Raw genomic sequence first — 21,766 nt, 5'->3', positions numbered from 1 at the left:
ACAGCTAGTATTGCCCTGGTGATGTATCTGCGGGCTTTGGGTTTGGGACTGCACCGCAGAAGGTACATCCTATAACTGTGTGTGTGTGGAAAAGGGCCAAGAGCCCCAGCAAGAGACTGGGTTCTACTGCATATGGGGATGGTATCTGGGTAAAGGGGGTTTGTCTCTTCTTTGCTGAGATATACTGAATCTGTCACTGTAACCTTGGGGTAGGTTACAGTCATTAAACAAGCCATTTCTATCTCAGACTCTGTGCTTGCGGGGGGGGCAGGGGGAGAACCGCCTTACAGGCACCCAGCACGGGGGTGAAATTGTCCCAGGCCACTGGGTGGGGGCTCGAGCCGGTTGGTTGTATCCTTGATAGGAAAACCCCCCAGGAGTTGAACCTGGCCCTTCTGGCAGGCATCTGGCGTTAACAGAAGGGTTACATGCACAAAACAGTTTTAAATGTTATTCCACTCAGGGTTGAAACACCTCAGATGCCTTGCCAGCTTCTGGAATCCTCATCCCCAATGCATGGAGAGAGTTAGGCCTCTAAGAAAGAGATCTGCAAAAGATGAACAGGAGGCCAACCGCATTAACTACCAGGAAATGCCCAGAAGATGGCAAGGGGGATGAGCAGCAGTGGATTAACATGAGGGCAAAAAGGGCGTGAGGGTGCCTAGGTTTCCTTAACTCCATCTTGTTTAAATAATTTGCTTTAATGGGAGAAAAAAGCGTCATGTCATTCTTAGCTTAAAATTAATTTGTCCAATTTCATTATAGTAAACGTGGAACATACGCGCCTTCAGGCGGTGCACAACTCGCTTCAAGGGGAGTTAAGCACAACTTGACACTGCTCTGCACACCCCTGCGCCAGCCGCATGGCTCTCAGGCTGACCGCCGGGCCGCTAGGAGGCTTTTAGCTCGCCTAGCTGCCCCGGCGGCCACGAATGTCGGGGGTTGCAGCCACTAGGGGAAACTGATGGGCTGGACTGGAGGCGCCTAAGCGAGACGAGCTGGCTGAGCACCCCATGCCCCGGCCCTCGGCTTCCCATGTGTGCCCGCTTTGGTACTCCGGGAGGGGGAGCCCAAAATGATCCAGCTCAAGGCCCCCGCTGGGCGAGCCCCCAGCCCTGACGTGCCGGCTGCACACCGCCATGCCAGTGCGCTGCTGCGGCCGGGCCGCGAAAGCCGCATTGGGCCCGCGAGGCGAGGCCCCTCCATCCAGGCAGCAGACAAGCGGCAAAATGGCTCCTCCCGCGGCCTGCCCTGGGCCGGGTGCCGGCGCCGCGAGGAGTAAGGACCTCTCTGGGCGGGGGGATGGGCGGACTGACCGCAGGGGGCGCTGCGCAGCGACGGCCGCCTGCCTGCGGATCCCCTGCGTCTTTGCTCTTCCGCTTTCGGAGCCGGAAGTAGCCTGGGTGGGGCGGAAGCTGGAGGCGGCCGTTCGGCTGCAGGGTGAGTGTTCGGACAGGGACCTAGGGCCTATCCCTCCTCCTCCTCCTCCCCCCCATCCCTCCCCGGCGTACTGGGCTGTCCCGGCGGCTCCGCTTCCCACCAGGAGGCTGGTTCGGTTCCCAGCTCAGGCGGGGGCCTGAGCCCCGGTGCTCTCCCCGGCCTTGGGCTCCCGCCTGCCGCGGCGCCTCCCTGCCTCATGGGGGGCGTCCGAGGCGCTTGGGTCCGGAGTTGGCAGGAGGGCGAGGGAGCCTTCGGTACGTGGAGCGTGCTTGGGGCTGGAGATGCGTTTGCTCTTCGCGGGGCCCAGGCCCGCCGGGTTTCGGGCTGGTCGCTGCCTGGTGTTCGCCTTAGATCGGGAAAATCCCGGGTATTGATAATTGTGAGAGGGTCGGAGACAGGCAGCGAAAGTGAAACTAGAAACTTCGCCCTGTCGTGACAGCGAGCGCCTTGCGCCTCTTTAGCCGGACTCCCTGCGGGGTGAGCTGGTCAGAACCCGAGAGTATCTTGGCGCGGAGCAAATGTTTGGTCATCAGCTTCGGTCTAGCAGCTAAGTTATAACGTGTTCCAGTGGTTACAGGAGATGGACCCTTAATTCATTCTGACCTTATTGCCAGTCTGAATTTCATTCTTTTTAGTTATCTCCGGTACCTGTCACCAAGGAGGGAGGGGAAGGGAGAGTCCTCCATCAGTGGCAAGTCTTAAACCAAAATTAGATGTTTCTGAAGATAAGATCAAGGAATTATTTTGAGAAAGTTCTGTGTTCTGCAGATGGTCAGACTAGAGGATCCCAATGGTCCCTTTTCTGGTCTTGGCTTCTCGACAGCACCATGCGATTTTCCTTAAATGGAGGCCGTGCTTTAGTCTGAGCTGTTTGTAGACACCGTGATCCAGTTTCTTCCCTCTCTCTTTGAGATTAAGATTGTATTGGTCTACAAGAGGGGAGGATCTTGCTGCTGATTAATAGATCCTTCCCTCAGATATCCGTATGGACTTTTTGTTTGTGTAATCCAGAGTCTTGAGTGCAGGAATAGTTGCGTGGAAACTCTTGAGTTCTAACGCAAGCTTTGTCAGATTCCTTGTATTGCATTGGACAGCTAGGTTAGATTGCAGTCATTGTTTAAGATAGACATCTTTCTCCTCTTAAGCGATAATGTGTAATCATAGAGAATTAGTGTGGTCATGATCTTAAAGGTGATTTAAGAATGGAAATCACCTTGTCAAGAGGCACGTTTAGCATTGCACAGCCAGCAGCTACTCATGAGCCTGTTTTGTCTCATGTCTACAGAATGGTTAGTAAATTTCTGAATGCTGTTTTCAGTGATGGAAAAGAATAAAAGGCTACAGTTCGGGCATCTGTCTAGTTTAGTAGCAGGGCTTGTCATTAGTCATATTTTGCAAGTTGTTCTAAACATGGAACCCCTTAAAGTCATTTTTCAGATTTATAATTGTGTTGAAGCGATAGCATTTTGTTTCCATAGTAGAAGTTATGGCGATACAAAGAATTCTAGCAAACCAGGTTTCTCTACAGAACCTGTGAATAAATTTAATATCCAGACTCATAGTCATCTAGTTCATGACTTATATTTGTTGTTTCTCTTCTGTGGTAGCATGTAAGGACCTCAAAGTTAGATTCTATACTATGAAGAAGATTTATTCACATATTAAGCACGTTTAACAAACTGTGTTGATGACAGCTTGCAAATGAGTCTGTTACCACACTGTGTACATTGGTTTACTGTTTGTTCCATGTTCCTCTCCAGTTTTACCTCACAATTAAACTTTTCTGGTGTTCCCCCAGACACGAGTGAATGAGAAGGGAAATACCATGTAGATGTTAGGTTTTAATATTGTAACTCATTGTGCTGTTTTGGGGCGGGGTTTTGTTTTTGTTTTAATCATAGTGCAAATAATTTTGCTACTAAAATCCATTCCAGGAAAAATCTTTAGAGATGTTTCTGTTCTGTTTTATTAAACTTAACTTTGTTGGTTAGGTTCTGGATTATTTTTCTGATCACAATAGTGCCTAGAAACCCAAGGTAATTTCAGTGTGCCATTGTGTTACTGGCTGTACAAACATGTAGCGCAGCACAAATGGTCTATTGCTCTCAACCTGCCAAAGGGAAAATAAATGTAACTATGAATGAAAAGAGTAATATTTCAGTTGTTGAACACTAATATCTGGTTATGTAGCACCTTTTTATCCTAATGTCTCACAGCATTTCTACAACCCTAATTTTCACAACCTTCTTATAAGGTTAGAAGGTGCCAAAAAATAAGACATCAAGGGCTTGTCTACAATTAAGGTAAATTGATACTCAGGAGATCAATCTCCTGTGGGTCAATGTAGTAGTTTTAGAGGGACGTGCTAAATTGACTGCTGCTTTTGTTCCCAACAATGTCAGTACTCATGGAGTCACAAAGAGTAAGGGAAGTGGACTGGAAAGTTTCTCCTGTCGCTGCTCTTGCAGTGGGCGCCATGGTAAGTTGACCTAAGTTACATCCACTCTAGCTACATTATTAACATAGTTGATGTTGTGTAACTTACTTCCACTTTGGCCACAGTGTAGGCCTGCCCTAAGATTTCACCAGGGTCACTCTTCAGACCAATGGCAGAGCCAAAAGTAGAATCTAAAAGTCATGCTTGACCCTGATCTTGCAAACACATATTTTTAACTCTAAAGTATATAACCACTCCCACTGAAGTCTATTAGACTAGTATAAATAAAACTAATCATGTACCTAAGTGTTTACAGGATCAGAAGAGTTTGTGTGTCTGCTTTAAGCACAACCTGTGTTAGGTAACTGTATCATCCCCATGACCAGGGTATCTGAGCACTTCATAATTATTAAAATAAATCGTTACAGTAATTCGTAGTATGGGGAACTGTGACACAGAGAGAGTGGGCTACAAAAAATCTTTAGCAGATCAAGAAATTAAACCTGGTTTTCTGCATCCCACGCTGGACCTAACCAATGAACTATCCTTTGTGTGACATTAATGACACTTGCTCAGTATTTACTAATCAGTATAATATGAAGGTATTTTGAGAAACAGATTGCAGCTGAGAAGTAATTCAACCAAATTACTAATAGTGTCAACAGTTGTAGTGGCTCTTTATTTAAAATGCTTTTCTTAATTACACTCATTAATTATTTATTTGCGATCCAATGTTGAAGGGCAGTCAGACCACAGCAATTTAAAACATATTCAATAGAAACAATATTCTTTTCGTTGTGTTTTACCTTGAGCTGTCAATGCATTTTTGTTCATCATTTGCCTCCTTTTCACGAAATTTTGTTAAAGCAAGAAAAAGAAGGGGAGAAAGGAAAAAAAAAAAAAAAAGAAGCTATTTTGATTAACCAGTATGCAGCTCCAGGGAGAAGCCACATGCATCACTGAGTGGCTCACATCTAATCTCCCAAGTGACACTAAGTATGCAATTACTTAATCATAAAAGATTGTCAACACTGCAGGTAAAGAGAAACTAGTTGGAAAGCTTCAGAAGTTCCCAAAGGCCTAAAGAAAGAGCAATTATATCCAGCACCAATAACCGCGACTGAAATGAAGTGTTGCAGGCATTGGTTATTTTGCTGATTTTTTTTCCCTTCTTTGACAAGAACATTTTCTCCCTTTTCATAGTCCCAGGTTGACAGTTAAATAATATTTAATCACAATTGTTATTGGCCAAGAGATTAGGGAGTTCTAACGTCGCTAGTAAAGAACTCCTGATGCCTTAAGGAATAATTTGAAATGAAAAACTAATGGTGGGGCATTCGTTCCATTTTTGCTCGTTATGTTCTCGGTTTGAATGTAATATTGTATTTTGCTTTTCTGGTGCTTTCCAGATGAGGATCTCAATGTGCTTTACAAATATTAATGTAAATTTGCAACATCTTTTGCATTGTTATAACCGAATGGGGTGAAAATGAGGCACAGAGATTAAGGACCTGATTGTGCACCTTCCTCTGAATATTGTGTTAATTAAAATAGTAGTCCCATTGACTATTATGCCTTGAAATGGTGTTTATGGGATTGAGCTGTCAGTAATGTGCCCAATATCATATAGCAAATTTGTGGGAGAGATTGGAATTAGAATGGCAATCTCTTGGCTCCCAAACCTGAATCTGCATCAGTGCTTCCTTGCATTGAAGTAATAGCCCCTGCTGGCAATATTAGGGGTTGAAACCACAGGTCACATTTTTGTTTAGTTAACTTCCATACTCCTTTGTATGCATTGGAAGAATATTACAGGTTACATTTTTGTTTAGTTAACTTCCATACTCCTTTTTATGTATTGGAAGAATATTTTTCCATATTTTATTGATTTTTTTTTCCTTATCACAACTAGTCAATATGTATTTTTCTTTTTTGTCAGTCCTGTACATGAAGCAGACAAATAATAGTAAATATTTATAGAAAATTCCTAATGTCTAGTAAATACAACCTCAGATTGCTATAGTAACAGAGAGGAAGCCGTGCTAGTCTATACACTATCAAAACAAAAAGCAGTCAAGTAGCACTTTAAAGACTAGCAAAATAGTTTATTAGGTGAGCTTTCGTGGGACAGACCCACTTCTTCATAGTGACTAATGAATCTTTTATTTTGATGTTTAGAAAGCAGCTGGCAAGGTATGTGCAAAATAGGTAGACAATAAGGCCAGGTCTACACTACAACGATCTTTTGAGAGATGGTCTTCCAGAAGATCTTCTTTCAAAAGAGTGTGTCCACACACAAAAAAGCAGATCAAAAGATTGATGCGCTCTTTCGATAGAAAGTGTCCTCACAGCTTCTGCTCTTTTGAAAGAACGGGTCAGGAATCGAAATATCCAGCACCATGAGGACTGCTCTTTCGAAAAAAGGACCTGTAGAGCATCTACACATGCTTTTTTTCTAAAGAAGCTTTCAAAAGGAGGCACTCTTCCTGATCTCAGAGCAGAAGAGGGCTTCTGGAAGAAGAGCTGCATTCTTTCACTTTTGGGTTGAAAGAGCACTTCGTGTGTGGATGTGCTGCATATTCTTTTGAAAAAGGGCCTGATTTTCTGAAAGACCTTGCTGGTGTCGATGTGGCCTAAGAGAATATACGTTCTATACAAAATGTGGAGAGGATCAATAGAATTTGTTATTTTAATTTTCTTCTTTCTCGTTAGTCACTCTGTGTAATCTTTATTATGTGTGATTGTGTCCTCCTTGTACATCCAAAACACCTCCTGACTTCAGTAGGTGTCTTGAATGCAAAAGAGAGACTGTTTGTGTGACTTGTAGATGGGGTATTTAAAGTTTTTGTTTTATGTAAAACTTCATGTTATAAAAGTATTTACATTAAATTTAGACCCTTATCTTGCATAGTTAAAGAAAGGACTACTTAGGTATTTTGAAACTTTTTTTGGTGAAGCATGAAGCACATTCGTGTAAGAGCCAGCTCTTGTGGTCTGACTGTGATATCCCATTTAGCCTCATTCATAGAATCATAGAATCATAGAACACTAGGACCGGAAGGGGCCTCGAGAGGCCATCGAGTCCAGTCCCCTGCCCCGACGGCAGGACCGACCACTATCTACACCATCCCTGATAGACATCTATCTAATCTGTTCTTAAATATCTCCAGCGAGGGAGATTCCACAACCTCCCTTGGCAACTTATTCCAGTACTTGACCACCCTGACAGTTAGGAACTTTTTCCTAATGTCCAACCTAAACTTTCCTTGCTGCAGTTTAAGTCCATTGCCTCTTGTTCTCTCCTCAGAGGCCAAGAAGAACAAGTTTTCTCCCTCCTCCTTATGACACCCTTTAAGATATCTGAAAACCGCTATCATGTCCCCCCTCAATCTTCTTTTTTCCAAGCTAAACAAGCCCAGTTCTTTCAGCCTTTCTTCATAAGTCATGTTCTCCAGACCTTTTATCATTCTAGTTGCTCTTCTCTGGACCTTCTCTAATTTCTCCACATCTTTCTTGAATAGGGGTGCCCAGAACTGGACACAATATTCCAGCTGAGGTCTAACCAGCACAGAGTAGAGCGGTAGAATGATTTCTCGTGTCTTGTTCACAACACACCTGCTAATGCATCCCAGAATCATGTTTGCTTTTTTTGCAACAGCATCACACTGTTGACTCATATTTAACTTGTGATCTACTAGAACCCCTAGGTCCCTTTCTGCTGTACTCCTTCCTAGACAGTCTTTTCCCATTCTGTATGTGTGAAACAGATTATTCCTTCCTAAGTGCAGCACCTTACATTTATCTTTATTAAACTTCATCCTGTTTACTTCAGACCATTTCTCTAATTTATCTAGATCATTCTGAATTATGACCTTATCCTCCAAGGTAGTTGCAACCCCTCCCAGCTTGGTATCATCTGCAAACTTAATAAGCGTACTTTCTATGCCAATATCCAAATCATTAATGAAGATATTGAACAGAACTGGTCCCAAAACAGACCCCTGCGGAACCCCACTTCTTATGCTTTTCCAGCTGGATTGAGCACCATTAACAACTACTCTCTGGGTGCGATTAGCCAGCCAATTATGCACCCACCTTATTGCAGCGCGATTTAAGTTGGACTTGCCTACTTTGTCGATAAGAATATTATGCGAGACCGTATCAAATGCTTTACTAAAGTCTAGGTGTACCACATCAACTGCTTCTCCCTTATCAACGAGTCTCGTTATTGTGTCAAAAAAAGCTATCAGGTTGGTTTGACATGATTTGTTTTTTACAAAACCATGCTGGCTGTTCCCTGTCACTTTACTACCTTCCAAGTGCTTGCAGATGACTTCCTTAACTACCTGCTCCATTATCTTTCCTGGCACAGAAGTTAAGCTTACTGGCCTGTAATTTCCTGGGTTGTTCTTATTCCCCTTTTTGTAGATGGGCACTATATTTGCCCTCTTCCAGTCTTCTGGAATCTCTCCTGTCTCCCATGACTTTCCAAAAATGAGAGCTAACGGCTCAGCTACCTCTTCTATCAGCTCCTTGAGGATTCTAGGATGCATTTCATCAGGCCCTGGTGACTTGCAGACATCTAATTTTTCCAAATGGTTTTTAACTTGTTCTTTTTTTATTTCAAAAACTAACTCTACCCCTTTTCCACCAGCATTCACTATGTCAGGCATTCCTTCAGATTTCTCTGTGAAGACCGAAACAAAGAAGTCATTAAGCATCTCTGCCATTTCCAAGTTCCCCATTACTGTTTCTCCCTCCTCACTGAGCAATGGCCCTACCCTGTCCTTGGTCTTCCTCTTGTTTCTAATATATTTGTAAAAGGCCTTCTTGTTACCCTTTATGCCTGTAGCTAGTTGGAGCTCATTTTGTGCCTTAGCCCTTCTAATTTTACTCCTGCATTCCTGTGTTATTTGCCTGTGTTCATTCTTTGTAATTTGTCCCGGTTTCCATTTTTTATAGGATTCCTTTTTTAGTTTGAGATCAGGCAGGATCTCCTTGTTAAGCCAAGGCAGTCTTTGCCCATATTTACTATCTTTCCTACATAGGGGAATAGCTTGTTTTTGGGCCCTTAATAATGTCTCTTTGAAAAACTGCCAACTCTCCTCAGTTGTTTTTCCCCTCAGTTTTTCCTCCCATGGGATCTTACCTACCAGCTCTCTGAGTTTACCAAAATCTGCCTTCCTGAAATCCATCATCTCTATTTTGCTATTTTCTCTCCTACCAGTCCTTAGAATTGTGAATTCTATGATTTCATGATCACTTTCACCCAAGCAGCCTCCCACCTTCAAATTCTCGACCAAGTCCTCCTTATTTGTCAAAATCAAATCCAGAACAGTTTCTCCCCTGGTGGCTTTTTCAACTTTTTGAAATAGAAAATTGTCTCCAATGCAGTCTAAGAACTTATTGGATAGTCTGTGCCCTGCTGTATTAGTGTCCCAGCATATATCTGGATAGTTAAAGTCCCCCATCACCACCAAATCCTGGGCTCTGGATGATTTTGTTAGTTACTTAAAAAAAAGTCATTGCTTCATAGTGCAGATTTGCAAGTAGCTTCACAGCATCGTATTACCTGATCACTAAAAGTTCAGTTGCAGTTTGATCTGAAAGCAGCAGGGCCAATAACTAAAATGTAGCTTGGGCCTGCTTTTTTGTCCTTGAGTGGTGACTGACAGAAGTGTTCAGCAATACATTCTCTGTTTCTATCCGAGTAGTTTTCTATGTTGGTAGCAGTCTGAGTAAATTTGATGTACAGTAAATTCTTGTTTAACTGTTGTTTGATCAACTGGCACACTAAAATAACAGGCATAACTTACAGCCAAGCAGCTCTGGTCAGCAGACACCAGGCAGGAGCAGGGAAGGAGCAGAGGAGCCTGCAGGCTGCACTCAGACTCAGCAGGGAGGGACATAGGGCTAACATTTTAAGGAGACTGCGCATTAAAAGATAATTAATGCCAGTTACAATGTAGATTTAACCAGTTCTCCTTTGCAGCTGCACATTTTAACTTTATTTCTTTGTTCAACTTTTCATATTCAGAAGATTTCTTTTTCTTTACTCTTCTTTCTTCTGTGAGTTGCTAAATTTCCTCAGTCATCCTCTTCTTAATAACGGTTTTATTTCTTGGAATGTTTTCATCCGCAGATGTGGCAATGGATTCTTTTAATAATTCCCATTGTCTGTTAATATCAGTTAGGTCTCTTAAAGCACTGAATCTATTTTTGACTGCTAAAGAAATCAACCTCAAACTTCTTTATTTGGAGCAATTTCAGATCAAGTTTGATGTTTCTTACAAAATTTTGAATTTTCCTTAATTTTACTTTCAATTTGCCTACCACCAGGACATTATCATTATAGCAATCAGCACCTGGCATTGTTTTAGCTGATATGAGAGAATTTCTAAACCTTTTATTTATAAGAATAAAATCGATTTGGTTCTTCGCGTTCTCTCCTGGACTTTTCCACATCCATAGTCTCCTTGGATGTTGCTTGAACCTTGTGTTTCCTATGATCAAATCATGAATTCTGGCCCATCCTACCAGTCTTGCACCTCTCTGATTTGTGGAACCTAGACCATGAGGTCCTGTTCTGTCTTCTGTTCGTTCACAACCACCTTAGCATTAAAGTCTCTTTGAACAATTAGAACTTCACTCGATTTACAGTAAGCTTTGGCTTGTTCAAGTTCTTCATAAAGTCTGTCTGTGTCTTCCACTGTGCTGTCTGCAGTTGAAGCATAGATCTGGATTATATTCACATCGAAGGGCTTGCTTTCAAGTTTAACTAACAAGACCCTATCAGATACTGTCCAATAACCCTTTAAACTATTTGCTGGTTTTGAATTTAAGATGATTCCCACACTCCTTTCATGTTTCTCTCCTCTTGAATAGACTATTTTGTACTCATCCTATGTAAAAATTCCAGCTCCCTTCCATCTCATTTCACGGAGTCCCTGGTTAAATAAACAGTGTGAGATAATTGAACAGCGACATGGAAGTGATACAAAAGAGATGCATACATGAATCCAGGAGGTAGCAAGAAGGAAAACATGTTCATCATCTGGCTGTTTGAAGTCGAAGAATGGTAGTATAATAATGGAAAAAGATAAAATTTTGGAAAGATGACCAGAATACATTTCCAAACTCTGTGATGATGAGAGAGTGGAAAAGTTGAGTCCCTCTAAGAATGCAGATGGTCCACCTATACTCAAGGAAGAAGTAAGAAAAGCTTTGAAGTGCATGTAAAGAGGAAAAGCGCCTGGTCTGGACAGAATCACGAGTGAGATGTTTGAAACCTTAGTAGACTTTGGCATTGACACAATTATGAAACTCTTAAATGATATTGACAGTACAGGGCACGTACCAGAATACTTATCAAGATCTGTCTTTATTGCCTTGTCAAAGAAACCATGTGCAACTGAATGTGAACAGCATAGAACAATCAGTCTCATGAGTCACATGACCAAAATTCTTTTGAAGATTGTGAACCAGATTCGAAATCAAATACAGTCTGAGATCTCTGATGAACAATGTGGATTTGTGAAAGACAGAGGTACTGGTAACGCAATCTACATTTTAAGGTCATTAATGAAAAGCACTGGAAGTTCAAAAGGACATATATATGTGCTTCATCGACTATGAAAAAGCATTCTACAGAGTAAAACATGAAGAAAGGATGAAACTTTTGGAAGAACTGGATATAGATGGGAAGGATTTGAGAATAGTTAAAAACATCTACTGGGAACAGACAGCAGCCATTAGGGTCGGAGAAAACCTTAGTAGATATGTGAAGATAAAATGAGGAGTGAGACAAGGTTGTGTTCTTTCACCTGATCTCTCTAATTTGTACAGTGAAAGAATAATGCGCAAAATAGAAGGTCTGCCAGGATTAAACACTGGAGGATGTAACATCAACAACTTTGAGGTATGCAGATGATAGTGTTTTAATAGCAGAAAGTGAAAAAGATCTTCAGGGACTGGTTAATGTTGTCAATAAAGAAAGTGAGCTGAAGGGACTCGAGCTGAACATCTCGAAGACGGAAGTAATGGTTATTACAAAGACAAAGGTACTGCCAACATTTGAGGTACTAGCAAATGGAACAGTTCTTTGTCAAGTGACTAAATTCAGGTGCTTAGGATCCTATATCACATCCGATGGTAGGTGTTCAACTGAAGCGAAATGCAGAATTGCTCAAGCGAAAGCAGCATTTCAGAAAATGAGAAGCATTCTCACAAACAGATCTTTATCATTGGAGTTAGGAAAAGAGTGCTGCGATGTTATGTAGAACCAGTCCTCGTGTGGATGCAAATCATGGACTATTGGTAAACAAGTTGAGAAGTATGTCGAAGCCACAGAAATGTAGTTTTTAAGGAGGATGTTGTGCATCGCATGGACAACCAAAAGGATGAATGAGTCTGTCTTAAATGAAGCCAACAGCAAAAGAACACAGTTAAATAGGATAAGAACAAGGCAGGCAAAATTTATAGGCCATATAATTAGAAGGTCTGCACTTGAAAATTTAGTGACAGCAGGAAAGTGTAATGGAAAGTGAGGACGAGGTAGACAAAGTGAGAAAATATTGGATAGTATCACCTCATGGTTGCATTGCCACAGTACTGTGAAGATGCTCCAGAGTACTCATAATAGACAGGGGTGAAGGGCCATGATTGCCTACGCTAATCGGCATGGCACAAATGAACAAAAAAAAAAGATATAGAGACACAAGTTCTGCCAAGTATCCATTGGGCAGTCACTTTTAACAACTGCCATTAACACTCTTCTAAATTATTCAGACTCCCTTTTACTCAGCTGATGTCATGTCCTGCTGGTGGGGTAGCAGTCTTAAAGTGCGTGGATGCTTGTGGGAAAAGACTGTGGGACAATATTCTGCGTACATTTTTGTTTGTTTCTTAATATCTAATCTGGTTTTTCTTTACTGTTATGCATTGCTAGGTGTCCCTTTTTATTATCCAGAATACTTAATTATCCGGCAACCTCCTGATCCTGTGGATGCCAGATATCAAAGAGTTTACTGTAAATTGTGACAACCAGAACCAGCTATCAAGAAAGGCATAGATGACTACCCAACAGAGAAAGCTGCTCTACAGCTACTGACAAACAAGCTGCCTGCCTCCTTAGAAGTCCTCAGGCTCTGGCAAATGGTCAAAAGAGTCATCTAAAGAATAAATCTGAGTGCATCTTATTTTATACACAGGCTAAACACTTAAACATCCAGGTTTCTTAGCTCCTTAAGAGAATCATTACAGAATTTAATTCTTAGCTTGTTCCCTTTCTTTTTTCTCTTTTGAAGAGTTACTGTATGTATGTGTAGATGTATATATGCACTCCTATTTTTTTTCAGGTGTTTAGTTTATTGAACAAAATATAGCCTGATCTGCTTATATTGGTATTGCATTCATTTACCAAGGATAAATGGCACAAATTTAGGCCACAGTATGAGTTTGACACATTTTGCATAACATGTCCAGGCTTTTATAATGCAAACAAACTCTGGTTGTTCTGGTCTATGTACATGTTCGATTTGGTACGCCAAGAGAACAGTTCTTCCTGTTGTTCACTTCTTTGCCCCAGGGGAGGTTATACCACCTCCTTTCAAAGCTATTTTGGTGACTATAGGTGTATGTTACTAGGCTAAAGGAATACCATGGCTGGCAAATCATCGTTTTTCCAAAGTAAACTGTATAATATGAGTTGTTAATACATGACTAGAGAAGTCTTATTCAGCAGAGAAGGGAGTAAAAATTTGAGCTGAATATCAGGAAAGGATTCCTGAGACGTCTAACCTGGAGAATTTAATTCCCAGTGAAGTGGCAAAGAAAGGTTAAGTACGATAGGGTGCTGGGAGGCCACGTCTACATGGCTCTTTAGCACAGTGCTGCTGCTGGCAGTGCTATGCTAATGATGGTTCACAGAATTACAAATGGAGGACCATTTGCAAATTCACACAGCTAATTAGCATAGGTGCGCAAGATTTGCTGTCGGCGGGGGGTGTGCCAGCACTTCAGAGGCTGTGTGGACATGCCTCTGCAAGCTAAACCCCCCTCTGTTGCCAGTGAGGCATAAGGCACTGGCGACAGAAGAGGGGTTAGCCAGCAGCAGCATGTCCACGCTGCCTCTGTACTGCTGGCACCCCCCACCCCCGATGACAGCAAAATCTCATGCAGCTATGCTAATTAGCTGCATGAGTTTGCAAATGGTCCTCAATTTGCAGTTTCATGAACTGTCATTGGCATAGTGCTGCTGGCAGCAGCACTGTGCTAAAGGGCTGTGTGGACATGGCTGGAATATCCTGCATTTTCAGATCTACCCTCTTCACTTGTCCTGCCAGCAATTTTAAATTACCCTTGAAGGGAAGTTCCCAGGAGAGAATCGTGCTTGTTAGTGCATATATACTGCTTCCACAGCTGAGTTGCTGTTCATTCATTGTTTGTCCCAGCTCAGCCAAGAGAGAAGTGCCTAATCATACAGTGGAAAAAACAGTTTGTTTGTCCTTGTCTTGTACACTGCTCCGGTACTACTATTGTGTGTGAGTACAGGTGCAGTCTTGGAGAAGGAGGAAACAGATGCAAACACAAAGAATAAAGAATCACAGTTTAATAAAAATGCATGGAGGAATTGTTTAAAATTAGGGTGAAGTAATTGTCTGATTTTTTTTCTCAGCTGTTTGTCTAATCAGCATCACTAAACTTCAAGATTTAGAAACATCCTATCCCTTTTTTGTAAGAACATGTGGGGAGAGGCTTCCCTTGAAGACAAAACAAAATTAAGGCACTAAGTTGTGGAAGAACCCCATCATGAATCACTTAAATTAATCAAGTCAGATTTTAAAGTATTGTTCTGTGTGTGATTTTTTTCATCTGTGAAAGAGTAAAAACAGGTGGCCACCCTTTATAAATCTCTCAAAGCTCTGCAGATGAAAAGGTCCGTGTAAGAATGGAGTATTAGTATATGATTTAAATTAGGGATTTTTAAATGCAATAATACAATGCTGATCGGTTACATTTACTCATCTACTAAGATGACTGTTTTTCCCCATAGACTGAACGGTTCATAGTTAAGAGCTACTTTAATTTACAGTAAATCAATTCAAATTTGAGAAGAGTAAATATAATGCTTTAAACTCCTGTAGATACTGTAAACCTATGTTAACAGGATTTTCCAGAAAGGTAAAATGATGATCATGAGGAAGAGATCTGTCTTTAACACATGCTTCTCTGTGAAATAAATGCAATATTTGTGATGAAAGCACAAGGCATACTTGATTTCTTTTCCTCCTTTCAGTTTGAGTTCTAGAATCCCTGTGTGTCATGGTGACATGGCTATCTACATCTGTTTCCTTGACTCTTCTGAGTGAAACCCCTAGGTTTCATGCCTTCCCTTTTCTTGAAGTGGAATTCTCTCAAACTAGGCACCAGTTCTTATCCTGAAAGGTCTGATACTGTTCAGGCATGTGCGGTCTTTCGCCAGCTTTGATGTAGAAGTATCATTTGTTTGACAATAAAAACAAAGTATTTCAGAGGAAAGGATTTTTACATAATGAAAGGTCTAAAGGCATGTTTAGTTTACCTAGAACCTAACTGCTTCAAGGGCTTGTCTACACCTAACAAGAGGTCAACACTCTGGAGAGCAATCTTCTGGTAGCCAGTTTAGTGGGTCTAGTAGGGATGCACTAAACGAATCGCTTGTTACTCTCCCGGCAACCATGGTACTCCACGGCATTGCAAGAAGTAAGGGAAGTTGATGGGAGAAACTCTCCCTCTCCGGGGAGGCCAAAGAAATTTGGGTTAAAGTACATCAGCTCTAGCTACACTATTTACATAGCTGGAGTTGTGTACCTTAACACGACCCTCCCTAAGTGTAAACCAGCTCTGAGAGGATGCCTGAGAGAGTGTACAGTAAACCCCCGATATGCACAAGTTTGATATGCACTAAACTTGCATTAATACAAGTTAAGCGCAAATAGAAATCCCCTCCCCAGCTCCCTGCTCAAGCCCCCATATCCCCCAGATATGGGAAGCCGGAGGGAAGCCACTGTGCCGCAGCTGTCCGCCCACTGGGCAACCCAGTGCTGGTCAGTTTGCTGGTTCCCGCCAGCGGAGGGGAGCCAGGAGCTAGGCTGCTGTCTGGTTCCTGGCTCACCTCTTCTCGCTGGAGCCAGAAAAGTGACCAGGACCGCTGCCCTGCTCAGTTTCCTGGCTCCTGCAAGTTATCCAAAACTTGACTTATGTGGGGGTTGCAAGAATGCAGCCCCCACATAAGTCAGGGGTCCACTGTAATTCCTGGAAACCCCACACCGCAGACTATGGTATCTTAGGCTATGGCCTCACTAGAGAGTTTACAGCCACCATAAACTCGCTAGTTACAAGAGAGTACCCTCAGCTTAATTACTTCAGCTAAGTGTTGGTAACTCTTCTGCACACATAGCATTGGCCACACCAGCTTTAAGTTGTTGTAAATTATGTCGCGTGGGGGAGTGGGGCTGATGTCACCATTGAGTGACATATGTTGACTTAAGCTGTAACGAGACCATAAATTGAGTCTCAGAAACCTGAGTCCACTTCAGTGTGATTTTTAAGTTTGTAAGCCTGCTTGAGTTTTCTTATTCTTCTCCCTTTCCCCCCGCCACAGGTACTGATTTGTACCTAGAAAAATGTCTGACCATTCTTGAGGGGAGGAAATCAGGGGTGGGGGGAGAGGGTCCTCACTGGAGCATAAGGTGAATAGCTCTTATATTGTATTTTCAAGTATGTACTGTGAAGTCTTTATATGGATACACATGCCCCTTTCCTGGTTCAATTTCTGACAGTTCCATAGCAGTAGGAATTCAGTATATATATTCAGTAAATATCACAATAACCAGGTCAATTCCAAATGTTAATAAATTCTTACGGAAAACCAGCTCCATCTCACTGTTGATCTGATCTGTCTTAAGCCAGGGGTTTGTTACTACTTCCTTTATGAAGCATTACTTTTCAGAATTTGCCTAGCAGCACGTTGGCATGCATGTACAAAATATAAAAGCACACAAAAGACAGTCTCAAACGTAAGAATGACGCACCCCATCCTGCTGAGTTGGTCTTACCTAGCTTTTTCAGGAAACTGAGTGACTAGACTTCAGTTTGGGTCTTTGAGTTCACCAAAGTCAAACGCTCAAAGGAGTGGTGGAGAGTTCCTGAGGAGGGCCTACTGAAAACTCTCAATCTGAGACATAAAAATCTAGTGGCTCTTAACTTGGACATCCCCAATAGATCCTAACTAGTAGGTTGAAGTGTGTGCATATGCTTAGATTTGTGTGTGTATGTATATATGACTGTGGAGGGGAGGGGTTCACTGTTTTAGGAGACTGAACCCAAAATCAGATTAGTTTATAAATTAACCCAGCACTTGAGTAAAATCTGTAAACCACTTACTGTACTGTAATATTCCAGGTATTCCATATATCCTTAATATGATATATATCAGAACTAATTGATATAAAGTTATCAAAATTCTACCACTCAGACTACACCAAGGAAGTGGTTGACTGACAGCTAAATGCTATAACTAGACCTCCTGGAAATTAGCACTGGGGAATGCAACATTTTTCTATACAATTCTCTACAACAGTGGTTGAGTGTTTCATAAAGTATATCCCATAAGGCCACTTCCAATCTAGTCCTAAGTGACCCAGTCATGGGAACTTAATAACAATTCAACAACCTAATAGATTTGACCATAAGAAGCTTTTATTTAATTTGGTTGAAATTATACTCCTTATTCCATTATTATAAATTGCTAATTCCACCAATTGCTATATTTTAGTTTTCTAATACTTGCTGATAGTGGACACTGTTTTGATAGCATTTCTGTAGTGTTTTGTGTTCAAAGCACAGCTCCACTCTGCCTCAGATGGATTTGGGAGCCCTCTCCACATCTGCAAATATAATCCCCATGTGTCTCATTTTGGCCTCTCATTAACCTGTTAACATTTTGGTTTAGGAGACTTTTGCCTTGGATCTCTGATAGAGGCAAGTATGTTATCCAGGATGGCATTTAACTGCCTTAATCATAAAACTATCCTACCTTTCTGTAATCTCATGTTTCATTAACCTTCCAGTTGTTGCAGTAAGTGAAGCAGGGGGTTGTACAGACGACAGCCTCAGTCTATACACAACTCTTATTAATGTAATTCCGAACTATACTCACTTGTGCTATGCTTCTGTAGTCCTCATGTCCTTTGACAAAATGTCAGTTAAAAGAAAACCAAAAATCTAACCACACAGGGACCCAACCATTGTCAGCACATGTACAGGAGGAAAACCAATCTTTGTGAAATAATAAATGACAAAATTGGAAATGTTTCTTTGCACCAGACTTATACAAAAAGCTGTTAAAGAAGGACAGAAGGGGTTTAAAGTAATGGTGTCCAGCATGCCAGTTAGTGACTGGCCACATGTGACTATTTGGACAGCTGGGTATGGCTAGTTGGTTTGAACAATAAATATACTTTCAGAATAAAGTGGCTAGTTTGCTATAGCAGTAGCCTCTGTAGTGATACTGCTTCAGAGCTGTTTGGACACCACAATCTTAAATAGACTTAAATGATGAATATCAGAGAAGAGTTGGCAGTGTCCCTAAAGCTTTGAACACTAGGATTAGCTTTATTGCTATATGAATTTAAGATGTGTGAGAGCAGCATTTGAAAAAACAAATCTATGCTAACCATGTTCTCCTTCCTCAGGTAAATGGGATTCACTTCCTGTTTTGATGCTGTCTTGTCCAGTTATATTGGAGGAGGCCCAGGACAGCGGGAGTGCATTTTATAGTACAGTTAGCTAGTGTCTAGCTTTTCCATATTTTACTGAAGAAATCTGACCCTTATCTCATGTTTTTATAGAGTCTGACTAAATTGAAAATCTTGTACCTGATAGACAAATCTTATTAGCATTGTAATGTTTGAGTCACATTTGCAGCTGAACATCTACTTTGTTTCTTGTATTCCTGTTTTTTTCACTGATGTACATCCTGAATACTATCATCAAATAATTAGAAACCTAAACCATAAACAGTGCTTCCTAAAAATGACTTAGTCGCACAGAAGGTGAAGCTGAGATTGTATGAAAAGTAGTATAAAAACATTTTGTTGTATGAGGCAGACTATCTCAAAAGGCGTTATGGGGGGCCGTAAATAATATTAGATATTTCTAATCAAGAGGAAAGATGTTTTCTCTTGAGAATGAAATAACTTGGCAAATCAGAGATGGAGCAGACTCTTTAGATCAGCTAAAAAAAATTAAGGCTGCTTCTCCTCTCTGCAGGCTGCAAAGTTTTAATGTGGGATAGAGTGGAAATTAGGGCAATTAAAAGTCCATGAGCTGAAACATCTCTGAAGATTTTGTTCCAGGAGTCAGTGCCCCTCCATCTTCTATGTCAAGGGTAGGGAACCTCCACAACGCAGTCCAGATCTGGACCACAGCTTGTCTGGATCCAGACCCCAAGACTTGTGGCTCCCCTCACTAGCATCCATCCTGAGGAGCCCCGAGCCTCATGGGCCCGATCAGGCAAGCAAGAGCCAGATCCAGACCGTGGGCTCTGGCAGAGTGGGGAGAGGGTGGGGCAGGGAGCACCTCTCACTTGTGTGGCCCACGATTTGTCTACAGGTGTGCCCTGGATGCTCTCCTGTTTTATGTCCAAGATGAGAGCTGACGGGGGAGAGGGAGGGAAGATGATCCTGGAAACCCAGGTTTTAGAGTACTGGATTTAACCTATCAATCTTTGTTCTTTCAGGGTGCCTGCTGAATGTTCAGCTAGTTACTATGAGCTTGCTACAAAGTGACAACAGCTACAGATCCAGAGATCTGGAGACTGGCTGCTGTGCAGCCATGGCCAGTGCATGCAGTGCTGGAGCTAAGGAAGACAGTTTAAGTGTTTCTGTCAACAGTGGGACTGGAAATCTTCCAAACTCTTTTACGGAAGAGATTCAAGGATATGACGTAGAGTTTGATCCCCCCCTGGAGAGTAAATATGAATGTCCCATCTGTTTGATGGCTCTACGGGAGGCAGTGCAGACGCCGTGTGGACACCGGTTTTGCAAAGGCTGTATTGTCAAATCAATAAGGTAAAGGAGTGCTGTTGGGAAATAAATGTAGGAAGCGGGTTGATTGGCATGTAGCAGCTCATTGGCAATGTAATTAAATGCAACTTGTTAGGACAAATGACTGTCTTGTTGTAGTATTTTCAATGTGTTGTGATTGAACATCTCTTTAAAGATGCTATATTATGGGTGGGCTAGTTAGTAATGTTCGTAGTTAATGTTGCCTCATTATAAGACTGTTTTTAGTTGCTTATGTGTTGATCAAGGGATTTAAAATTTGCTGAGAAGCTCTAGAGCCTTCCTGCTTCAGAGCAAGGATTTGAAAATTGGCACAGAGGTCACTCTGGAGTCAGGGATATGCCTTTTGACATCCCTGTGAACATTTGTCCATCTTTGATCAAGTTATGAAACTAACAGTCTGTTTGTACAAGCTCAGTTGAAACTTCTTTCGCATCTAAATTCTGATTTTATCTGCATTAGGCATGAAGTGAGATTGAGTAGGACTTCCCTTGCAGTTCCTTCCTATAGCCAGGTCTGCTGGCACCAGGTGCAGGAGTTGAACAGGAAGATTCTTGCAGAACCGACCTCATTTGTCCCCCACTGTTACCAGGGCAATGGAGAAGAGAAGGATGCTGCCTGCCTGGAATGCAGAGGGATAAGTGGAGGGAGTGGTGAGAAAAATAACTGTGGAAAAGCTTTTGACGGACTTAGATGACAAGCTAGGGGATGGGAAGGATTGGAACAAAAGCAGTCTGGAGCAGGGAATAGGGCAGAAAAATCTGTCCGTTAGAATACGCTCACTGTAGAACCCAGGATTGCTGTAGCTCAATATAAATATTTGTGGAACTGTCACATTCCAGAGTACAGTCCAGAACAATGAGGAGTTGTTTCTGTCTGCCTTGCAGCCCTTGGGTTCCTTACAGTGTTGTACTCTTGTAGTTCCCATCACAACCTGGGCTACTCTCAAACAACCTACCAGCATGCAGGCCACATGCAAGCTTGAGTGTCTGTGTAAGTACAGCCCTGACCCAGCAACTCAGACCTCAGCAGCTCGTCAGCAACAAGCCAGCCATACTCTGGCTTCCAGAAGCCTTGGTTACTGCTTGCAGGATGACCTCACCACACTCCTACTCCCAAATTTCCCCCCAAAAACCTGTGTTCTGCACTGCACAGCTTTCTCCTGAAAAGTTCAGATATTAGAGGTCTGTTGCCCTTGTGAAGGGTCAATAGTCAACTGTTTGCTACTTTAACTGGAGTTACCAAAAATCTCAGTTGAAACCCAACTTTGGATTTGTTTAGTAACAGAGAGGAAGCCGTACTAGTCTATACACTATCAAAACAAAAAGCAGTCAAGTAGCACTTTAAAGACTAGCAAAATAGTTTCTTAGGTGAGCTTTCGTGGGACAGACCCACTGAAGAAGTTTGGTCTGAAGAAGTGGGTCTGTCCCTCAAAATCTCACCTAATAAACTATTTTGCTAGTCTTTAAAGTGCTACTTGACTGCTTTTTGTTTGGATTTATTTAGATTGTTGCTAAATAAACTTTTACTTTCAGAGAAATTTTAAGTGAATACAAATATGAAATATTCAAGTCAGAAACGATTACAGGAGAAATAAAGATATAATGCTTTTCTGCTAGTTAAAATTTTAAGTTAGACTTGGTTCAAGGTTAAATCCTTACTGCATGTTCAAGGGTGGATTGATTTTTAAATCAAGGAGATTTAAATTACGATTAAATCTCTCTCTGTCTCTCTCACTCACACACACACAGAGAGAGAGAGAGAGAGAGAGACAGAGAGAGAG

General features: G+C 41.9%; 1 protein-coding gene across 2 annotated transcripts in view; it reads left to right on the top strand.

Moving 5' to 3' along the window:
- The first annotated feature begins 1,414 nt into the window (after positions 1-1,414).
- TRAF6 (TNF receptor associated factor 6) overlaps positions 1,415-21,766 on the top strand; it is a 48,502-nt gene continuing 28,150 nt past the window's right edge. The window contains exons 1-2 of one of the 2 annotated variants that reach the window (XM_074997509.1): positions 1,415-1,440; positions 19,659-19,989. In XM_074997509.1, coding sequence (XP_074853610.1) covers positions 19,688-19,989 — 302 coding nt within the window. In that variant the 5' untranslated portion in view covers positions 1,415-1,440; positions 19,659-19,687. Of the gene's footprint in view, positions 1,441-1,491; positions 1,695-19,658; positions 19,990-21,766 lie in introns of those variants that run through there. The other variant, XM_074997508.1, reaches the window with a different exon arrangement.

Source organism: Carettochelys insculpta, chromosome 6 (assembly GCF_033958435.1).
Source record: "Carettochelys insculpta isolate YL-2023 chromosome 6, ASM3395843v1, whole genome shotgun sequence".
In the NCBI taxonomy this organism is placed as follows: Eukaryota; Metazoa; Chordata; order Testudines; family Carettochelyidae; genus Carettochelys; species Carettochelys insculpta.
The sequence above is the reverse complement of the archived record's forward strand: the minus strand, read 5'-3'. Positions and strand labels throughout refer to the sequence as shown.